Source organism: Strix aluco, chromosome 7 (genome assembly GCF_031877795.1).
Source record: "Strix aluco isolate bStrAlu1 chromosome 7, bStrAlu1.hap1, whole genome shotgun sequence".
NCBI classification, from domain to species: Eukaryota; Metazoa; Chordata; class Aves; order Strigiformes; family Strigidae; genus Strix; species Strix aluco.
The window spans coordinates 23,124,857-23,144,688 of record NC_133937.1 but is presented as its reverse complement, the minus strand read 5'-3'; the positions used below and the strand labels follow the sequence as shown (position 1 = coordinate 23,144,688).

Here is a 19,832-nt window from a genome sequence, read left to right as displayed (position 1 = left end):
AGTTGTTTCTGTGATCATTTTCTGCCTTTGCTCTCAAGAAATTCTACTCTGCTTTCCTTCCTTCAGCCCTCAAAGCTGAAAGGAGGAAATCATTAGAACCTCATTTCTAGAAGGAAATGTCCTCCAGAGGCTGCTGTCCAAGCCTAAAAGAAGAGGAGGACTGTAGCTTGACCTGTCTTTGAGATATCTGATGAGAAATCCTGACTGTTCTTGGGGAGTGTCCAGGAACCCATGGGCTGGGAAACAGTAAGGTTTGAGTGCCAGGAGAGGGGAAGCATTATGCTTCTTAAAATTGCACCTTTAATGATCCCAGATATAAGAAACACCAGGTACATAAGGAAAATATTTGTTTTTCTTGCATATCCAGTCAGAATATTACTATCTTATTTTGACAGTGCAGAGCTTTAAGAAATTCTACATCCATGTTTTATTTTTCCCTTAGCAAATCTTCAACAAACCTCATAAACAGCCTGTGCTACAATGCTACTGGCATTTTCTTTAAAGGGAAAATGAGAGTGCTTTCATCTGTGCTGTTTGCATCAGGCCCTTTTGCACACGGAAGAGTTTTAAATAGCATACGTATACATTATTATTCTGTCAAAGTCTGCGGTTGTCTTGAGGGAAAAGAATAGCTGCTGTAAAACAAAGTAAAAACTTTTATTATGCATCTTATAAGATACTGCTTTATTTGCTTCTTCCAGATAATGGTAATAAATGCTTTAAGGAGACCACAAATAAAGTGTTAATGAAATAATGCATAATATTTCAATATGTAGAAATTTAAGGTAACCAAACTACAGCAGCCTCTTTCTGATTTAGCACATGGAGCAGCAGTAGCTGGCATGGCCGTGTTAAAGGAGGAATGAAGGGGTTTCAGAACTTCATGGTGTCTGACAGTAACATGACTTTTGTGGAATTTGTAGAGCTCTTCAAGTCTTTCAGGTAAAATACATTTTTATTCTGTACTGATTTATTCATCCAGTGAGATTATCCAGTTTATAAAAGAGCAAAAATTGAATTTTTCAACTCTTTTCGCAGTGTCCGTAGCCGCAAGGATCTGAAAGACCTTTTCGATGTCTATGCTGTGCCTTGCAATCGATCTGGTTTAGAGCCTGCTCCACTTTACACTAATTTGAAGATTGATGAAAATAGCAGTGGATTCCAGCCTGATTTAGGTATGTTAAAGAGGAAAATACAGCTGTTACACTGCTGAACAGCTTCAGTTACTGATCTTAGGAAAAAGTGTCTCAGTCTCATAAAGAACTATCAATTATAAGTAGAGAATTGCTGCCGTACCTTCACTAATACCTAGTTAGCAGGATGTAAGACAGGTTCTTTGTTCAGAAATGAAGGAGTGGAAAAGTATTTCTGCTTTACATTAGCCAGATATATTTGTAACCAGAATAGCAGAGGCATAAAACTTGTTGCTGAGCGGATAGGCCCAACACAGGGACCTGTATCTGGTTTCAGGAGCTCTGGAAGGGCTAAAACACTGAGCAAATGTAGGGAGGAGAAATGATGAGGCTGTGCCCTGTTTCTTATTTGGTTGGTTTTTTCCTATCTGGTTCCCTAGTAGATATGCTTTATGTGTGACAAGGGGGAAGGAAACCTCTGTCCCCCTTTACATTCCCCAGTTACCATAATCTAAGTCTGGAGCTTTGTCCACATGTAAAGAAAACAGTCTTTCTGCCAAGCAGCCTGTGGGGAGGGTGCAGTACAATTAGTGTATGGGACTGGAAGAAAATAAACAGTGATCACACAGGAAGGGTATGGGGTTGTACACAGTGAAGGAAGGGCTTTGAGGCTGTACGTGGTGGTGAGAGGAAGCAAGAGGGTCAGTGACTGGCGACAGTGTGTGAGAGGCTGCGAATCCACATCAAAGGTTCCAAGATTTTGTTTATAGTAATCAAACACTTATACTCTGCTCTCACTGTTTTCATACATGCTTAATACTCTGTCTTTCATTAGTTAATAGAAACAAGATGATTTTGTTGTAATTTACTGTGTCAGTGCTAAAATATTCAGTCAGATATTTGTGTATTATATATTACATTATATTCTATACAGTATATATAATACACATAATTATATAGTTTATATTTATATTTCCTTTTTTTCTTTTAAGATTTGTTGACTAGGAATGTTTCAGACCTTGGTTTGTTCATTAAGAGCAGGCAGCAACTATCAGACAACCAGAGGCAAATATCTGATGCTATTGCTGCTGCCAGTATCGTAACCAATGGTACTGGAGTTGAAAGCACATCGCTGGGAATATTTGGAGTGGGAATCCAGCAGCTAAATGACTTCCTAGTGAATTGCCAAGGAGAACACTGCACCTATGATGAAATCCTCAGTATTATCCAGGTCTGTAATACAAACATCTTTCAATTCCTTTTACTTGAACTCTTGTTACTTCTGTTTTCCCCGCTAGCATTGTCTGCCTTGTAGTCAGAATAGCATATCTGTTTGAATATCTGCTTTCACACTGGTTTCACTACAGTTCACTACAGTACTGTGTTTATTCTGGGATATAAAATTGTGCAGATGTCCATAAATATGTCCATAGAAAAAAAAAATGCAAATAAACAGTTTTATTGGCTATGTGTGCTTTATCCAGAAAGGGATGTCACCACTTAGGGAAAAGTATTCACGACAGTGCGTTGTTTTCTCTTTGTCTATGACCATCTTTGATAGAGCTTAACCCTAATTTGGAACTTAAAAAACCCACCATTTCCACATATTTTTATTTTACTGTAAAAAATTTTCCAGAGCAAACATGGACATTTTATTCTATTATGTACAATGGCTGAAGTGATTAGAAAGTATGTAGAAAATTTTGAATTCTTCCAAGCATGCAGTAATTTATATACTCCAAAATTAAGCTCCCACTTAGCATTTATCAAAGGCTAAAAACTGTATATTTCAACTATCAACATGTAATACAAAATTGCAAAGTTTGACAGACAGAAATTCTAAAGAAACATCAAGTTAGCATACCACAAGTCTCTTTGTGATGGTGGTGTTGTGTTTAAGCACAATAGATAGGAGAAGGATGCGTGATTATAGATCCTTTTTAATTTCGGCTTAAGTGCTGGCTGTGCTTTGGACATGGGGTTGAATTAGATGACCTCCCAACATCTTTTCCAACCTGACTGATTCTGTGATATACAATTATGACTTTAGTATGCTTGTTTAGTGATTTGTAAAAAAGCATGAGCATACTGCAGGCACCTGATTAAAAAGACTGGTTTTACATGTTAGCTGGTTAGTTCAATGAGCAGACTACACTATGAAAACATGAAGAAGCTGTATTTCTAAGAATTGTTATTACATATCTCTTTAAATTTCTTCCTCTTTGTAGAAATTTGAACCCAGTGTCAATATGTGCCAGCAGGGACTGCTATCTTTTGAAGGATTTGCAAGGTAATTACTTATGTGTTAGTTTACTGATGTTTGTATGACAGTCACAAAATACTCAGCACAGCATAAAATTTCCTCACATCTTTTCACCTCTAGATTTTTGATGGATAAAGACAATTTTGCCTCCAAAAACGATGAGTCACAAGAGAATGCTGAGGACTTGCACTTTCCACTGTCATATTACTACATAGAATCTTCACACAATACTTACCTTACTGGCCATCAGCTTAAAGGGGAATCCTCGGTAGAGCTCTACAGCCAGGTATGCAGGATTGGATCATTGTTTAATTTTCAACATGAACTTGTTTGTTTAACTGGCAAGTCTCAGAAACATGACCTTTTTGCTTTGAAAATCTAAATGTCCTAAACCCCTGCTTGCAAAATGTTGGAAAACATGATGTGTGGGAAAGCTGCCTGTAAGCACAGTTGTGCTCAAATGCCTTTTCTAAGGCAAAAAAAAGGGTTTAGTTTGAGATTCATAGCATTTAGACACCAGTCAGTCTGACCCAACCTACTAAAATTAGACTTTCCCACAGGAAAGACTGATCTAATATTTTAGTTCATTCAGATGTCAGAAACACTACTCAAATAATGTACATTGTACTGCAAAGACAAATCTTAAATGGAACTGTAACTTCTAAAAACATTACTTCTAGGAATATTCTGGTTTTTTAGACTTTATGCCTGGTTGGTGGTGAACAGGAAAAGAACAATTTCTCTCTAGGACTTTTGGTTCTGTGTTTGTACATACATATATATATGTGTGTGTGTGTGTCTGTATTTACGAAATGCAAGAGAAAGCATCAAACTTCCTGTGAACAGTGTTTTCATTACTCTAAATGTTAATGACTCACCATTGAGAAGGGCTTATCTGGCATCTCATGTGCTGCTTTGCCTGTAGTTATAAGACCGAGGGGTGAGACTGTGTTAGGAAAGCCCGAATAACATGATTGCATTGAATAATGCAATTACAAAGGAGGTTTCTGTAGTAAAACTGTGCAGAGTGATGTGAATATTGTGTTGGTAATAGATAAGAAGTAAGACAGAGCTCTGCTGGCTCCAAAATTTGCATGATGCAGAAGAGCTTCTTCCTATCCCTCAAGTAGCTGTCGCCAGAAGAGAAGGGGCATTTTGTTCTGGCTCAGTGTGTCTGGCTCTCACAGAAGTGGTGGTGTGCCAGCTATGGACACAACTGCCTGAAATCTAGTTACAGGTTTTGAATAGCAGAAGTAATTTTTTCTTTGTTCTTGAATGTTTCTGCTGAAAATGGTTTTGATTGTTGGGATGTTTGTTTTCGGTTAAATATTTGTCATACAGATAACTCTTTCAATGATAGGCAGGCTAAATATTGATAGCAATAATAAGCTGGGCTGCCAACAGTTGGGTTAGCTTATCTTTCCCTTCATCCTTCCTCTTTGTTTTCTTCAGTGGTTTTCTAGCAAGTAGGACTTTCTAAAATAAATAAATGAATAAATAAAAAATAAATGGGTGGATGGTGGCAACCTTGAATAAATTGTCATGTTGATTTCTAGCTGCTTTTGCAGGTAGAAATGTGGAAATGTTTTTCTCCCTCAGAACATTAAGCTATACATTAAGAACCATTTTCTGTATGTGTCCTGTAAGATAGAATGTATTTCAAAGCTTTATGGTACTTCTCCTAAGAACATAAATGCTTTCTTAATTTTCCCACTCTTTCTCAGCCTAGGGAGAGCAGTTATCTGGGGACTGTAGCTTCAGTGGGTTATGTTTACTCCACAGAGATTGCTCTTTCCAGCACTTTTGCTGAATCACTGGGCTTTCATTTAGCTCTGCAAGGTCTGTCTTCTGCTTTGATGGCATGAGACTGTGGCTTATACATGCTTACACTGTTCAATTGCGTTGTAGGTTCTTTTACAAGGCTGCAGAAGTGTAGAATTAGACTGCTGGGATGGCGATGATGGGATGCCTATCATTTATCATGGGCACACTCTTACTACTAAGATCTCTTTTAAGGTATGCTGGTAATTGCATATAGAAACCAAAAATGAGAAGAAAATCAGTAACCTTTTCTCTAATGAAGGAAAAAATTCACCTGCTAGAAAAGTACAAATCGTAATAGGCTAAATCCTAATAGAACATGAACTATGGACTACGTCAGACCCCTCAGTTATAAATGTGACGCTTTTCAAATTAGTTTTTGTAGCATATGTACTGTAATTTTCTGTCTTTTTATTGTCAACATAACTAACATAAATAGCTCTTACTAGTTCTGTTTTAACAAGATGCTAGGTTGATCTGTAGGAGCTTGTTTTGAAAGCAAATTGTGGATTCTTTCTTCTTAGAGGGGAAAACAGACGCCTGCCTTTCTCCACTGTCAACTAACAGTAAGTTAAGTGAATGCTGCAAAATAATCACATGTTCTTTCAATGACCTTTCTCACAGGAGGTAGTTGAAGCTATTGATCGCAATGCATTTATCGCCTCTGACATGCCAATTATCATATCAATAGAAAACCACTGTTCATTGCCTCAGCAACGCAAGATGGCTGAAATTTTCAAGGTAGGCCATAAATGGTGGTAAATTATTCTAAGCACGTGCCTTGGCATTTTCCATAATATATCACATGTTCTTGATATTTCAGAATGTATTTGGAGATAAGCTGGTAACAAAGTTTTTATTTGAGAGTGACTTTTCTGATGATCCCATGCTTCCTTCACCTGGCCAACTGAAAAGAAAAATCCTCCTTAAAAACAAGAAGCTGAAAGCCCATCAAACACCAGTGGATATATTGAAACAAAAGGTAAAGTCCTCCCTTAATAGTAACCAGTGAGACCTAACTTTTGTTAGACATAATTAATTTGTGTTTGAAGTTTTTTCCATTCCAATACATCCAGCGGAATAATCTAATGAGTATTCACGCTTGAAAGACTCGCAGTGGATTGTAACACTTTCAAATAAGTAGACAAGACATGTACTAAAGTATAGATACAGCGTACAAAATTTTAGTGTATTTTAGTTTTATAATACTTCATAATATTATGATTAGCACCATATGCCCTATGTGATAATCATAAATGAAGTTTTGCTCTGAGGCTATAACGTTTGCTATTGATGTTTGTTGAGAAGTCGTGATATGCACTGAGTATGTGTGTATATATACAGTATATAGTAAATTTTAGTACAATTTTGCTTTGTTTCTTTTTTCATATTCAAGCCAGGCAAATACTCTCTTTCTTACTCCCTTTTCGTGGGGACTCTGCTATTCAAGTAGTGCTTATACCTATATGAGAATTTCTTTGGTTTCTAAAAGTTAGGGCTGCGTCTCTGTTAGCCTCAATTTAACAATGTCTGTTGTTAGTCAGCAGTTAGATTGAATCCTTGAAAATTAATTGCTTTTACCCAAAATGTAAACACAATTGAATTAGAATGGAATTCTTATATCAGAATAAGTAAATCACGCTGACAGTGCCAGTAGGTGGGCATTCCCACTACACCCCTTGTGGTGATAGGACAATGGTTTTAAACTGAAAGAGGGAAGATTTAGATTAGATGTAAGGAAGAAATTCTTTACTGTGAGGGTGGTGAGACACGGAATCTGGTTTCCCAGAGAAGTTGTTGGATGCCCCCTCCCTGGCAGTGTTCAAGGCCAGGTTGGACGGGGCTTTGAGCAACCTGGTCTAGTGGAAGGTGTCCCTGCCCAGGGCAGGGGGGTTGGAAATAGACGGTCTTTAAGGTCCCTTCCAACCCAAACCATTCTGTGATTCTGTGATTCTTCATCTTTAAAAAAAGTTTTTAACTGTTTCAAAACCAGCACATCTCAGACTGGAAAAAGGCAGTCTTGCTTTGAATAATGTGCAAAGTGGACATTTTCCCATAATTAAGTAGGTTTCATATCTTATTTTGTGTTTTTCTACCAATACAAGTTTTCTTTGTATTCAAACCCTTAAAATGGTATTTTACTTTGATCTTAACAATCTTATTTCTCGTTACATATATTCAGTGATTTCATATAAATAAAATAAGATGCAAACAGTGATGAAAACTCTTTTGCTTTTTAAAAATACTTATCAATGTAATAAGTGGTTCTGTTGCTGTAGGCTCACCAGCTGGCACATATGCAAGCACAGGCTAGCAATGGTACTACCAACCCCACACCTACCAACGAAGAGGAAGAAGATGAAGAGGATGAATACGACTATGACTATGAATCTCTCTCTGATGGTAACAATATTTATTTATTTATTACAGTGCTGTTGTTAGAACTGTAGCAATAAAGTATGTAAACATTCTAGTTCAGGAATGATGTAGGTAAGCTGATCTTACCTTGTGACAGAAAGATGTACTAAATATCCTTAGTGGCACTTTGGTGCAGTAGTCTATAATACTGTGAAAATAATGTGACTGTGTAGAAGACTTGAGTGTGACTTTAACTGTGTAGTGTATGCAAAATTGTAGTCTTTATAAATTATATTATTATGCAAAAATGATTGGTTTCATAGTATACTCTATCTACATTCACCTGTATTGCCTTTCATAAGGAGTTTAGGCACTGGAAAGCTCAAGGTTCACAGCAGGCTTAGCCCTTACATCTGCATGATTGCCATTAAATTGACCTAAGATGCAGATTCTTTGATGTCCTCCTTGGTTACTGTCCCAGAGGCCCTTGAAGTACCTGTTTTAGTTACACTTTCAGCATCAGCTGTTCACTTCATGCATAAAGGTAGAGAAGCCACTGAGTCCCTGGCTTGTTCAAGAAAGATGGCTTTATTAAAGCTTTAGCTACTCAGTGAAAAAACATCAAGACATGCCTTACTGACTTGCCTTGTAAGTTCCTGTGCTGTCTATGCTGCAGCTATCCCAGCCTTCAGGAACTGGCAGTTTAGCATAAATCAACCTTTAGGAGCAGTTTATAGATTGGATATAATGATTGGCGTAACAGAGATGATAAAAAATTCTGCAGTTAGTAACTTCCACTACTTCCTTAGCTCTCTGGTTCAGTCAGGCACGTTTGATTCAAATACAGATGAAGGACAGAATGTGCCACACTGAGGTGGCTGAGCTGAAGGCCTGCATCTTTTTTTGCTTCTCTTGCTGTGGGGCTGGTAGATTCTGGTAGAGCAAACAGCTGGAGTCAGAAACATTTAATCCTCTCAAGTTTTGTCAAAGGACATTTGTCAAAACCCGCATGCATGGATTGAATGAGTTGGATGCATCTAAATGGGTTACTTGTTATTTTTAATTGGTAGTTTTCAGAGAATATATCAAAATAGATCATAGTGCATTTACCCAATGAAATGGCAGTGATGGTACAAGTGATACCGAGTTCTTTGGATAGTTAAATGCTGCACCATTGTTAAACTCCATAAATGGGTCACAAAACTGACCAAGGGGACAAAAAAGTTACAGATGTGCTTCAGTGTAGATAAACATAAGGTAATACATTTAGGGGAATGTATTATATAATTCTAAGCACAACAATGGCAGGATCAATGTTGTGGTTTGAACTCAGCTGGTAGCCAGTCACCACGTGGCCAGTTATTTACTTTCCCCACCCCCGTCCCTGGTGAAATAGGGGAGGGACAAAAGAAGAAATTTGTAGGTTGAATAAAAAAAATTTGGTAATAGTAACAAAACCAACAGTAGCAATAGTAAGTCCAAAATGGGTAAAATGCGGCAGTGGCTCACCGAGCAGCGACCGGTACAGAGCCCGTTCCCAGCAGCTATCCCAGCCATACCAGAAAATCCCACCACGCCGACCTGTAAAACTGAAACGGGGGCGTGGGAGAGCATGCGTCTGCCTATGTACTGAGTATGATGTCGCATGATATGGAAAGTTCCAATGATCGATCTGGACCCGACCCTCTAGCTGTGCTCCCTCCCAGCCCAAGGAAAGTTAACTCTATCCTGGCCAAAACCAGGACAATCAATTTGGGAGATCATGGAATTATTGAAAGTTCTCTGAAATCCTCAGCTTGGTGTGCAGTGACAGCCAAAAGATGGGGATCATCAGGAACAGTACTGGAAACAAAACATCTTTTTGTTTCTGTATAAAACCTTAATGTGCCACAGCTTGAGTTCTGTGTCCAGTTTTTGTCTCTAGATCTTGAGAAGGGTATGGTGAAGTTAAGGAAGTTAGAGAGAAGGGCAACCAAAAAAGTAAAGGGAGTGTGATGGTGGCCTTGCGCAAGTCTGAAAAGGCTGGAATTCTCCAGCTGGTAGAGGACTGAAGGGTGAATTTGAAGAAGGTTTACTAAATCATGTGAAGTGCTGAATAAGAGAGGTACAGGACTGTTACTCATTAGATCTAGGAAGTGCTCAGTAAAACAAGTGGAAGATCAGTCTAAAACAGGTAAAATAAAGTATTTCTTTGTGCAGCTGGTAGTAAACTTCTAGAATTTGCTGCCATGGGAAATTGCAGAGGCAAATGGTATCAGCAGATTGAAAAAAAGGATTGGATAATTCATGGACAGGTTTATAAGCAAATGTTATGGGTAGAAATGTATGGTCCAATGTCCTGGTTTCGACCAGGATGGAGTTAACTTTCATTGGAGTATTTCATACCATGTGATGTCATGCCCAGGGATTTAGGTGGGTGGGCTCTCTCAGGTCGGCTCTCGCTCGGGCTTGGGCTCGTGCCGTTTGCTCGTCGGGTCGTGTTGTTGCTGGGGGGTGGGGGCGGTCGCCTCACTCGGTAAGCCACTGCTGCATTTTACCTGTTTCTTTTTGGACTCACTATTGTTACTGTTGTTCTCTTGTTATATTTAGTAAATTCTTTCTTTTTATTCAACCTACGAATTCTCTTCTTTTTGTCCCTCCACTATTTCACCAGAGGCGGGGTGTGTGTGTGTGTGGCGGGGAGGGATGTGAACGGCCGGCCACGTGACATCTGGTTGCTGGCTGAATTCAAACCTCAACATCCCTAATATTCAGCAGTTGTGGATGTTGGGGTGGTACTAGGGAAATGGACCATGACTAGTGGTTGGATGCGCTCTTAAAACAGCATCTCTCATTGCCACTGTGAGAAAGAGAATGCCAAGCTAGATGGACCATTGGTCTGACGCAGCTGGGCGTGTTCTCCAAGGTAAACATTAAAGTACTTCATTCATTGAACCTTTAAGTCTAATGGGTACCTTTAAGTTCTAGGTACCATTTTCAGAGAAGATGTAAGGCTTGAGCATGCCCTGCAGCACAGGACCTCTTTCCAGTTGGTCTCTTATTTACATCATTTGCTTCTGTGTTTAATGACTTTTAAAATAGCCACAAAATTAATGAATGCAGTTCAGGACCTGACACTGCTTGTGGGATAACAGAATTATTTACGCTAATATGAAAATTTATGAGTTTGGTGCTGGTTTGCTGCCTTCTAGTTGTGTTTTGCTAGAAAGTTGGTCTAACTGCTTACTTAAGAATACTCCTTGTGTGGGACAGGGTGTAGATAGGGTAGATGTAAATTGCTGTGAAAAATTTAGATCTTTATTAACAGACTTGCCAGGAAAATAGTGCAAGCTAACTGCAGTCAGTGATGTTTGAGCAATGTTCCGCTTAAGAGAAGGTTTGAGAAATCTGAAGCTAGCAAGAAACTTTCACACCTTCCAATATATGAAGCAATCTGCGGCATGATTTACTGCTTTATTACAATGATTATTCTTTGGGATCTTTAATTATGTTAATATTTTGGCAAAACTAATCTAAATAATGGTCTGTAAACTTTCTAAAAGATTTTCAGTTTTATTCTCCTTACTGATACATTAGGTTTGCATAAGGCTAATAGTTTTACGACTGACACTTAATTTTCATTTCTCTGGCTGTAAATCTTAATTTCCTTTACTCTTATTCCCTCTTTGACTCCGTTTCCCTGTAGCTGATGTCCTTAATGCTTCTCCTGCTCCTAACAGCCAGGAAGGTAAAGGCCATTTGGTTGAGCATTTTAACTGCATGAAATCAGCACTGCATCTCCAGCCTGTTAAATGTGACAGTGTGACTATATGGTTTCTATCATATTAAAAATGCAATCAGATATTTTATATAGCATTGTTAACTGGTCAGGAACTGTTAGAAGGCTGCATGTGTGACACTGGTTATGCATAAAAAGACTATGGTGAAAGCATCAGGAATATCAGGAACAAAATAAAACCATTCCTTTTGTGACAGTTACTATATTTTGGTCCAGAAAGACCAAATTAGTAGGTGTATTATTCTCTGACAAATATGAGGCTTTGAAGAGGAATTTCTATAGATGTAAAAAAGATTTGTCCATGGTGAATGTAAGGAGAGGAAAGTCAAAGCTTGCTGTACAAAGACGTGTACATGTTTGATGTGGTTAATTGTGTTTGGACTTGAGCAATTCTTTGTTGTTCAGGAATATCAGCTGTTTTCAGATGGCAAGCTTAATTCATTAGATGATTTTGTTTTAAGCATCTCCTGAGCACAAAAGGATGGGCTTTAAAAGAAGTGCAACATATTAACCAAAGCCGAGCATTAAAGTTTTAAAGTAGAAAATTACTACTAAAAGAGAATGCTTTGACCAGTAAATGCATTATTTCAGCATCTGGTTATTCAGATAAGATTCACAGCATTGTCCACAAATACTGTTAATTCAGATTAAATCTCCAGTTGAAATTGTTTGGCTTTATGTTTATTAAAATCCTATTAATTTTTAGATAACATTCTTGAAGACCGACCTGAGAATAAATTATCAAGTGATAAACTGCAGTTTGAATATAATGAAGAGACTGCCAAACGAATAAAGAAGGCTGATTGTGCTACTTACAATAATAAAGGAAAGGTAGTTCTGCTTTTTCCCCCCTTTCTTCTCAGCCACACTTTGATATATAACCAGCTTCAAAAGGATTTGAGCAGTTTAGGTAACTGAGACATCAGATGGCAAATGCACTTTAATGAAGACAAATAGTAGAAAGCATGGAAACGCAGCAGAGAGAATAAATTAAATAGAACAAATGCTCAAAATACTGTTTAAGAAAAGTCCCCAGAGGTTATTGTATATACAGGCTGTTTGGCTGAAAATTTTAACTGTCATTGCTCTCAGTGAAAGACTTCATTGAAGCTAGATCCAGAAGTTTATTTAGATATCTAATTGCCATTAACATCAATGGAACTGAAGATTTCATCTGAATCTTCAGCATCTTTGTGTATCTAAATAACTTTAAAATACCACACTATGATATCAGATAGCCCCATTACCTTTTACTAAGTCATCTGACAAGTGAACCAATGCATTGCTGTTTAGTAAATCGTAGTTTCTCCTGAACATAGATGTTTGTGATCTAAATGTTTGTAGAACTGACTCTGAGGCCTTTGCATGCTACCGCAGTGACAGGTATTGATGCATAAACCTGCACACAAAGATGTGTTAGGTGAAGACAGCAAACCATACAGGAAGAATGAGATAAAGACATAAGTAAGATATGCAAGAGTACTTTCAGTAATTTTATTATTATATGTTCTTGGAATTGTCACTTAGGTTTATGACATGGAGCTGGGTGAAGAATTCTATCTTCCGCAAAATAAGAAGGAAAGCAGACAGATAGCCCCAGAGCTATCAGATCTTGTAATTTACTGTCAAGCTGTAAAGTTCCCTGGTAAGTACACTGCCATGTTTTACTGCTTTAAGCTTTCTGATGCTTGGAGACATTATGTTTATGTTTTGAATTAGTTAGTACAAGCATTTTCAAATTGAAGTAGTCAAGGAGCTTTTTTCTTGATGATTTGGTAGTCTATGTAATAATAGTTCCTGGCTGAGAAGTAGTATTCATAAATTATGTGAAGACATATTGTGTGCTGTATTAAAATGTTTACAAAAGTGAAATTTGCCAGTCTCCACAACTTAGACAACTGCTTCACTGCCAAATGACAGACGACAGAAAGCTTTATCTTAAGACCTCTGAGTTTCCATGTAAGGACCTACTGAATTAGGAAGGAAAATATTTTTAAAACATTGCAGGAAGAGCTTGTCACATTTCTTTAAGCGACCTTAGTTTAGTGTGTTTCACCTTTGTCTGCAGCTGCATCTTCTGTTCTTTCCTAAGCGCATAAGAGGGGAGCCATTTGGGGGGCTAAAGCAGCTGTTCTGTGGGGTGGGTGAGGACAGCTGATTGCACACTCACACACACTCTTTATGGAAGGGGTTAAGGAAATAGGAGGATCATCCTTTGTACAGTAGGAAGAATAATGTTTGCAGAGGAAAAGGAGAGGGAGTAACTGAAGAGGAGATCACTGATAGTTACTTGTTCAGTACTGAAACATAAGGTTGAGTATGTTTTGGCTCATACTGTGTACACAAATACTTTTAAATTGAGAATTTATTGTTTATTGATGTCTTTAATGTTTTGAATGAAAAATCTGCTTTTTAATGAAATGGTTCTCTGTGGAAAAGTTAGAAATTCTGCCAAATCATGATCTTATACAAATAGAACTATAATCAGATTAGAGAAGCTAACCAAACATAAAATAGTGTCAAATAGGCAAGATAAACATGCTGAAAAATGGAGAGACATTCTTTTATAATCTTTTATAACTTTAAGAGTTGTAGGTGTCACTTGTAAAAATAATAACTTCTAAAAATTCATATCTGATACTCTTTTTAATGAAATCTGCATTAAGATATCTTTCAAATAAAATATTTTCTTTTAAAGAATGATATTCAAGATTAAACAGAGATAGTTTAAGTTGTTCCAAGCATTTTGACTCACAACGAAGTTCTGATGTTCAAAGAAAACTTTAAAATATTTCAGTTTTTTAAATGTAATTTCAGTTATAAAAGAAATACCTGCTTTCCTTATCAGATTTCTTCTTCTTGCTTTAAAGGGGACATGAATAGAACAATTAAGAAAATTAGTTCCTTTCACAGATGAACACATGAAGCTGTAGAAATTAGTTTTCCAACACACTGTCTCCTTTTGAGACAAATACTGCCTTCTCTTCAAGATATGTAGACTTCCATGGCCACCATGCTACTGATCGGATTCCTCTGCTTAGCTGGAGGACACAGATGTGGTGCACTGCCATACCCCAATATTGTCCATTAATAATAAGAACAAGGCTGGTAGATCCATAACTACGTAGCTCTATTGACCAGGTTCCTAACCAACTCAGAAAATGCAAGAGTTTTGGAAATAGGGCAGAATTCATCTCAGTGGCTGGTCAAAGGTGTATATATTTTATTTCTCCTGTCTTCATATATTTCTATTCTATGGTTACAGTTGCCTATGTCCCTGAAGGTTAATCATTGGTTCATGACTATAAAAAAGGACAAGGACCATTATGTTCACTTACCCTAGCCTACTGAGTAACACAGACTTCCCTAAGTGCTCCCTTGTCAAAACAGTATTTATCATGTGGAGAAAATAACATTTCTTGTTTATAAAAATCTCTGGTAACAAGGAACCCACCACAGCTCTTGTTGTTTCAGTATTTTTTGACCCTTACAGTCCTTGCTTAACTTCAATTTCAGTCTCTTGGTTATCATCATACCATTATCTAAGAGGGTGAAGATCTGTTCTTTTGGGTCACCCAAGATGAGGGCAGTGAAGCATACTTGAGAACTTGGAAACATACTGCTGTAACCCACTGGCACATGACTTGTTGCCTTGGTGCTGAGGATCCTTACACAATGAGTAGAGAAAGTTGAATACATGAAAACAGGATCTGCACAATCAAGTGCAGAGAGCTGGGAGTCACCTGAGCTAACCAGCATGAAATTCAGTCACCGTCTCCATTGTATCAGACTACCTGCCCCTATGGTGTCACTTTTCAGGAAATTGAACATAAAAAAGGGCACCCTACATACAAAAGTACTGTAAATTCTTTTTCAAGGTTTGCAAACCTGCACACTAACTGGCTGTTGGTCTGAAACACATGGTGAGAAGGTGACAATTAATTTAACTTGTTACTTTAGCATGGTTAGAATACAAAGTGCAGGGAAGTTTGCCATCCTCTGGATTAAAAATCTAAAAGCAGTAAAGCACTGTGGTTATATCTAACATGAGAGACGGGCACTAAATTCTGTAACTCGAAGATCAGAGCATAGGAGTTGTAGGGAAACACAAAACATTTACTCTGTCATTCTAGTAGTATGATAGGATCTACGTGCAGAATGGTGAGATCTAAGCTGATATTGGTTTGTCCAGAGAGTTGGATCAGAATTCAAGATCCTTGCCAACCTCCATTATTTTATGAATTTATGATTCTATGAATAGGTGATGCTATTGGAGTCAAGTTTAAATTGGAGTGAAAAATGGAGCTTGCCTCTGGGAGGAGGAGTGTCACATGCGAAAGCATGGCCATGGGAAAGACTGAAAGAAAACTCCCAGCTGCATTTTACCCTGTGCCCATCACACTGGGTACAGTTAACCTTGGCGTTTTGCATTGCACTCTGGTGATTTATGAGGTTTGTCTGTTTCCTCAGTGACTGTCTCCACAACAGGATTTTGAAACCTGGATCTTGCCTGCCAAATCCATTTGATCCATTGAAAACTGGGATTAAATAGTGCTGGAAACACACAGTGCATGACTCCTCATTCTTCTAGTCAGTTAATATTCCTTGATCTCAGCTTCTACCATCTTCTATGGTTTATGTGTATGCTTTGGCCCAAAGAGACAGTACGTCTCCAATGCTGAAAACATTTATGTATATCCTAAATTTTACTAACCCGAGCAGTTCCATTGAAACTATCAGCATAGCTTTACTAAATACATGTAGACATGCCGTAAAGATTGAGAGCTGAAAATTTACAGCTGTGGACAGACTTCAGTAGAAGAGAGCCCAGTGTATCCTCTTTGTGATTTGTATTTGTAGTTGAAATACTAGAATTAAATCCAGAACTGTCTTTAGGCAGGTGTGAATTGATATGAGTTCATGAAGGTTGTTTTGTGAGTCACAGTTAGGCAAATAACAGTGTACTTGCTTTGTTGTATTTTATATCACAAGAGCATCCCACACATCACTGCTGTGGGTGTTAGAATAACTATTATGCATTTTGACTTTAATTTTGGTCTGCTGTGTTCTCTCTCCGAGTCAACAGAAAGAAACTGACCTTAATGGGGATTAAGTCTGTTTACTTCACTGGGATTTAGGTCATGATTTTAATGATTATTTTGCTGGAATACATATGTTTGAATAATAGCTATACTATAGCTTTCCAGCTCCACTTCTAGTACATATTGGTCATTAAATACCTAATGGATTTTGCACATCTACCATATTTCCCATCACTGAAATACAAATTCTAAACAGAAGGTAACTCTGAAAGCATCTTGAGGTTAAACTGTTTAACCAACAGCATTTGTACTTTTTCCTTTACATTATATCTTTAAATCATATTCTTGCATTTATTTAATTATGCAGGAATCCTATCCTAGTGAATTCCATGATTTTTTTAAAAAATCATTCTAAGGACAAATACATTGGGACTGTTACTGCAGATTTTTTTAGTATTAATTAGGACCATTTGATAATTTGAGACAGAACCAATAATACCTTCTGCAAGCCAAAAAGTAAGCTGGAGAAAAGTTATATCACAGAGAGATAACTGTATATTGTATTGCTTCCTATAAGTTTTTATATACATTATATATATAAACACACATAATATATACATATATAAAGGCATGTATGTATGTAAAGTTGTTAATATTAAATTATGGAGAAAAGTACACTGCTTGCCCTGTGTACTATATAACAGGAGTATTCATGCCTTCAAAAATAATGTAAAATATGATGGAAAATGTCATGCCCTCTTGGTCATGTTTTTTGGCTCATTTATTTCACATTTATGGGAACAGGCTTGTCAACTCTAAACCCATCTGGCTCTAGCAGAGGAAAAGAAAGAAAAAGCAGGAAGTCCATTTTTGGCAACAATCCTGGCAGGCTGAGCCCTGGGGAGTCAGCTACTCTTGCCAAAGCATCTGGAAAAGGTAAAGTTAGCATCTTCTTTCACCAGTCATGTGGAATGACTCTGTAATCCAACACATGTACCAGACCAAGTTGTTAAAGATCAAATACTTTACAATGTGTAAGATGTTGAACTCTGGAATGGTTTTTCGTTAGCGCAGCAGCTATTACAGTAACACTATTATAACTGAAGTGTTGAGTGTGGAATGTTAAAATAGGATTACTTGGTCAGGAATATGAAGACCCCAATTCATAAACGATTCAAAACTAACATACATTTTACGTGATGTATCTTAAAATTTGTATTTTAAAAGGTATGAATGAATCTTTTCAAAGTACAAGTGGAAGGCAAAACTGTTGGGCTAGATCCAGAAAAGGATTTTTAGTGTCTGAAGTAGGACTTAGTTGCCTAAAATTCAGCCAAGTCCAAACGTGTAATCATGCAGACTCCCGTATTCCGCCTTGGGGGTATTTAGGCTCTGCAGGTGATTCAGTAAGCTTGGAAATTGTATATGAACAGATGTAAACAAATACAAAGTATAGAAAAGATTCTGGAACAGGGATGAGACCCAGATCCCCTGCCTTTCATGTGAATGCCATAAAGTAGAGTTGTGCCTTTTCTTGTACTCATTTTCTGGCTCAAGGAATCTTGCATTTATTTCAGCCCAAGGGCACAACTGCAGCAGACAGGGTAGATTCCCTTCTAGAGGCCAGTGTCCTAGAAATGAAGAAGTCTAGTGTCTAATTCTAAAACACAGAAGTATTTTGGTGTCTTTGTCCCCTAACTCTTATGGCCTCTGTAGACTGCCTGTTTGGTGACTTAGCAGATGGGTTTCAATCTTGCCTCCCTTCCTCATGTAGAATGTATAAATGAGAAGAATGGAATTTTATTCCTTTATTTTATAGAGGCAAATGCCAATTAAGTATTTATTTATTAAAATGGTTGTTAGCACATCTAATCACAGTATCATTTCAATACTTAAACATTATGTTTCCTCTGTGGATTGTTCTTACTGTATAAAGAAGGAATGTGACACACTGAGTAGTGTCATTTTCCAGGATCATCTTTTTCTACCATAACCAAAGTAAGCACACATGCTTCACTAGAAAGCATTGAATTCTTGGAGATTATTGATCTGGAGCTGTAACTTGAGGGTACTGTTCATTTTCCAGGTCCTTTTGATGTGATGCGGCAGACCTGGGAAGATCCTTGCTCTCCATACAACTCTCCAGCTTCTCTCAGTGCTATCATAAGGACGCCCAAGTGCTATCATATCTCCTCCCTGAATGAGAATGCTGCCAAGCGGCTGTGCCGGCGGTACTCTCAGAAGCTGATCCAGCACACCACCTGTCAGCTCCTGAGGACCTACCCTGCTGCCACACGCATCGACTCCTCAAATCCCCATCCGCTGATCTTCTGGCTCCATGGTGTACAGCTTGTGGCTCTTAACTACCAAACAGATGGTATGGGTACACGAACACACATTTTAATACATTTTATAGAATCTTAGAAGGTTTGGATTGGAAGGAACCTTAAAGACCATCTAGTTCCATGGGCAGGGACACCTTCCACCAGATCAGGTTTCTCAAAGCCCCGTCCAGCCTGGCCTTGAACACTGCCAGGGAGGGGGCAGCCACAACTTCTCTGGGCAACCTGTTCCAGTTCTCACCACTCCCACATTAAAGAATTTCTTCCTTATATCTAATCTAAATCTTCCCTATTTCAGTTTAAAACTGCTACCCCTCATCCTATCGCTACCCCCCTGATAAAGAGTCCCTCCCCATCTTTCCTGTAGGCCCCCTTTAAGTGTCCCTTTAAGTATTTCACATTTTAAATTTCACATTTTATTAAATTTTTACATTTATTAAAATTTCACATTTTAAATGTGAAATAAGTCCTTAAACTGTGAATTTGTATTTGACATTTGCTTTTACCTGCTACCACAAGGGGATCTACCTGTCTATGTGCCCCAGCACAAGCAGGTTCATACCATGACAATCGGACCCCAGGGTTCAGGAGCTTTATGCCAATGCAGCAGATTTCCTGATAGCACAGAAGTGCCTGGACAGCAACACCTTCCATTTTTATTTTTATTTTTATTTTACTGCTGAAGGTTCTTTTTTTCCCAGTTCAAGTAGCTGTTACCCCTTTCTGATAGTTTCCAGTATAAAAAGGTACTGAACTATTTTTTCACTTAGAAGTGCCACCTTGGATGCTAGTTTAATGTTGATCGAAACATTTTTGAGCCATTTTCTATCCTATCTTGTGTTCCTTCACCTTTTTGATGGGGGACCCATTAGGTCATCTACAAAGCTACACGGTCACTGCTTTTTCATTCTCCAGTTCAGGGCAAATACGTAGAAACTTCTCAGAAAATGGGTGTAGGCAAGCCCTAGAGTCGGATAAAGACAACAGAGAGGGATAGAAAAGAATGAACTGTTCTTATAGTTTTGTGTAAGTATTGAATAGATTGGATACATAAATTACAGCTATCTCTGAAAACCAGGAATGAATTGATAGTAC

The 19,832-nt window shown here is 37.9% G+C and overlaps 1 protein-coding gene across 4 annotated transcripts in view; it reads left to right on the top strand.

The window, feature by feature from the left end:
* PLCE1 (phospholipase C epsilon 1) overlaps positions 1-19,832 on the top strand; it is a 164,515-nt gene that overhangs the window by 131,801 nt on the left and 12,882 nt on the right. For 2 of the 4 annotated variants that reach the window (XM_074830926.1, XM_074830923.1), the window contains 14 exons: positions 820-942; positions 1,039-1,175; positions 2,126-2,364; positions 3,362-3,423; positions 3,517-3,682; positions 5,305-5,412; positions 5,842-5,958; positions 6,041-6,199; positions 7,497-7,620; positions 11,261-11,302; positions 12,060-12,184; positions 12,881-12,998; positions 17,200-17,331; positions 18,482-18,772. In XM_074830926.1, the coding sequence (XP_074687027.1) occupies positions 820-942; positions 1,039-1,175; positions 2,126-2,364; positions 3,362-3,423; positions 3,517-3,682; positions 5,305-5,412; positions 5,842-5,958; positions 6,041-6,199; positions 7,497-7,620; positions 11,261-11,302; positions 12,060-12,184; positions 12,881-12,998; positions 17,200-17,331; positions 18,482-18,772 (1,943 nt within the window). The remainder of the gene's footprint in view (positions 1-819; positions 943-1,038; positions 1,176-2,125; positions 2,365-3,361; positions 3,424-3,516; positions 3,683-5,304; positions 5,413-5,841; positions 5,959-6,040; positions 6,200-7,496; positions 7,621-11,260; positions 11,303-12,059; positions 12,185-12,880; positions 12,999-17,199; positions 17,332-18,481; positions 18,773-19,832) is intronic. The other 2 variants (XM_074830927.1, XM_074830925.1) reach the window with 1 other exon arrangement.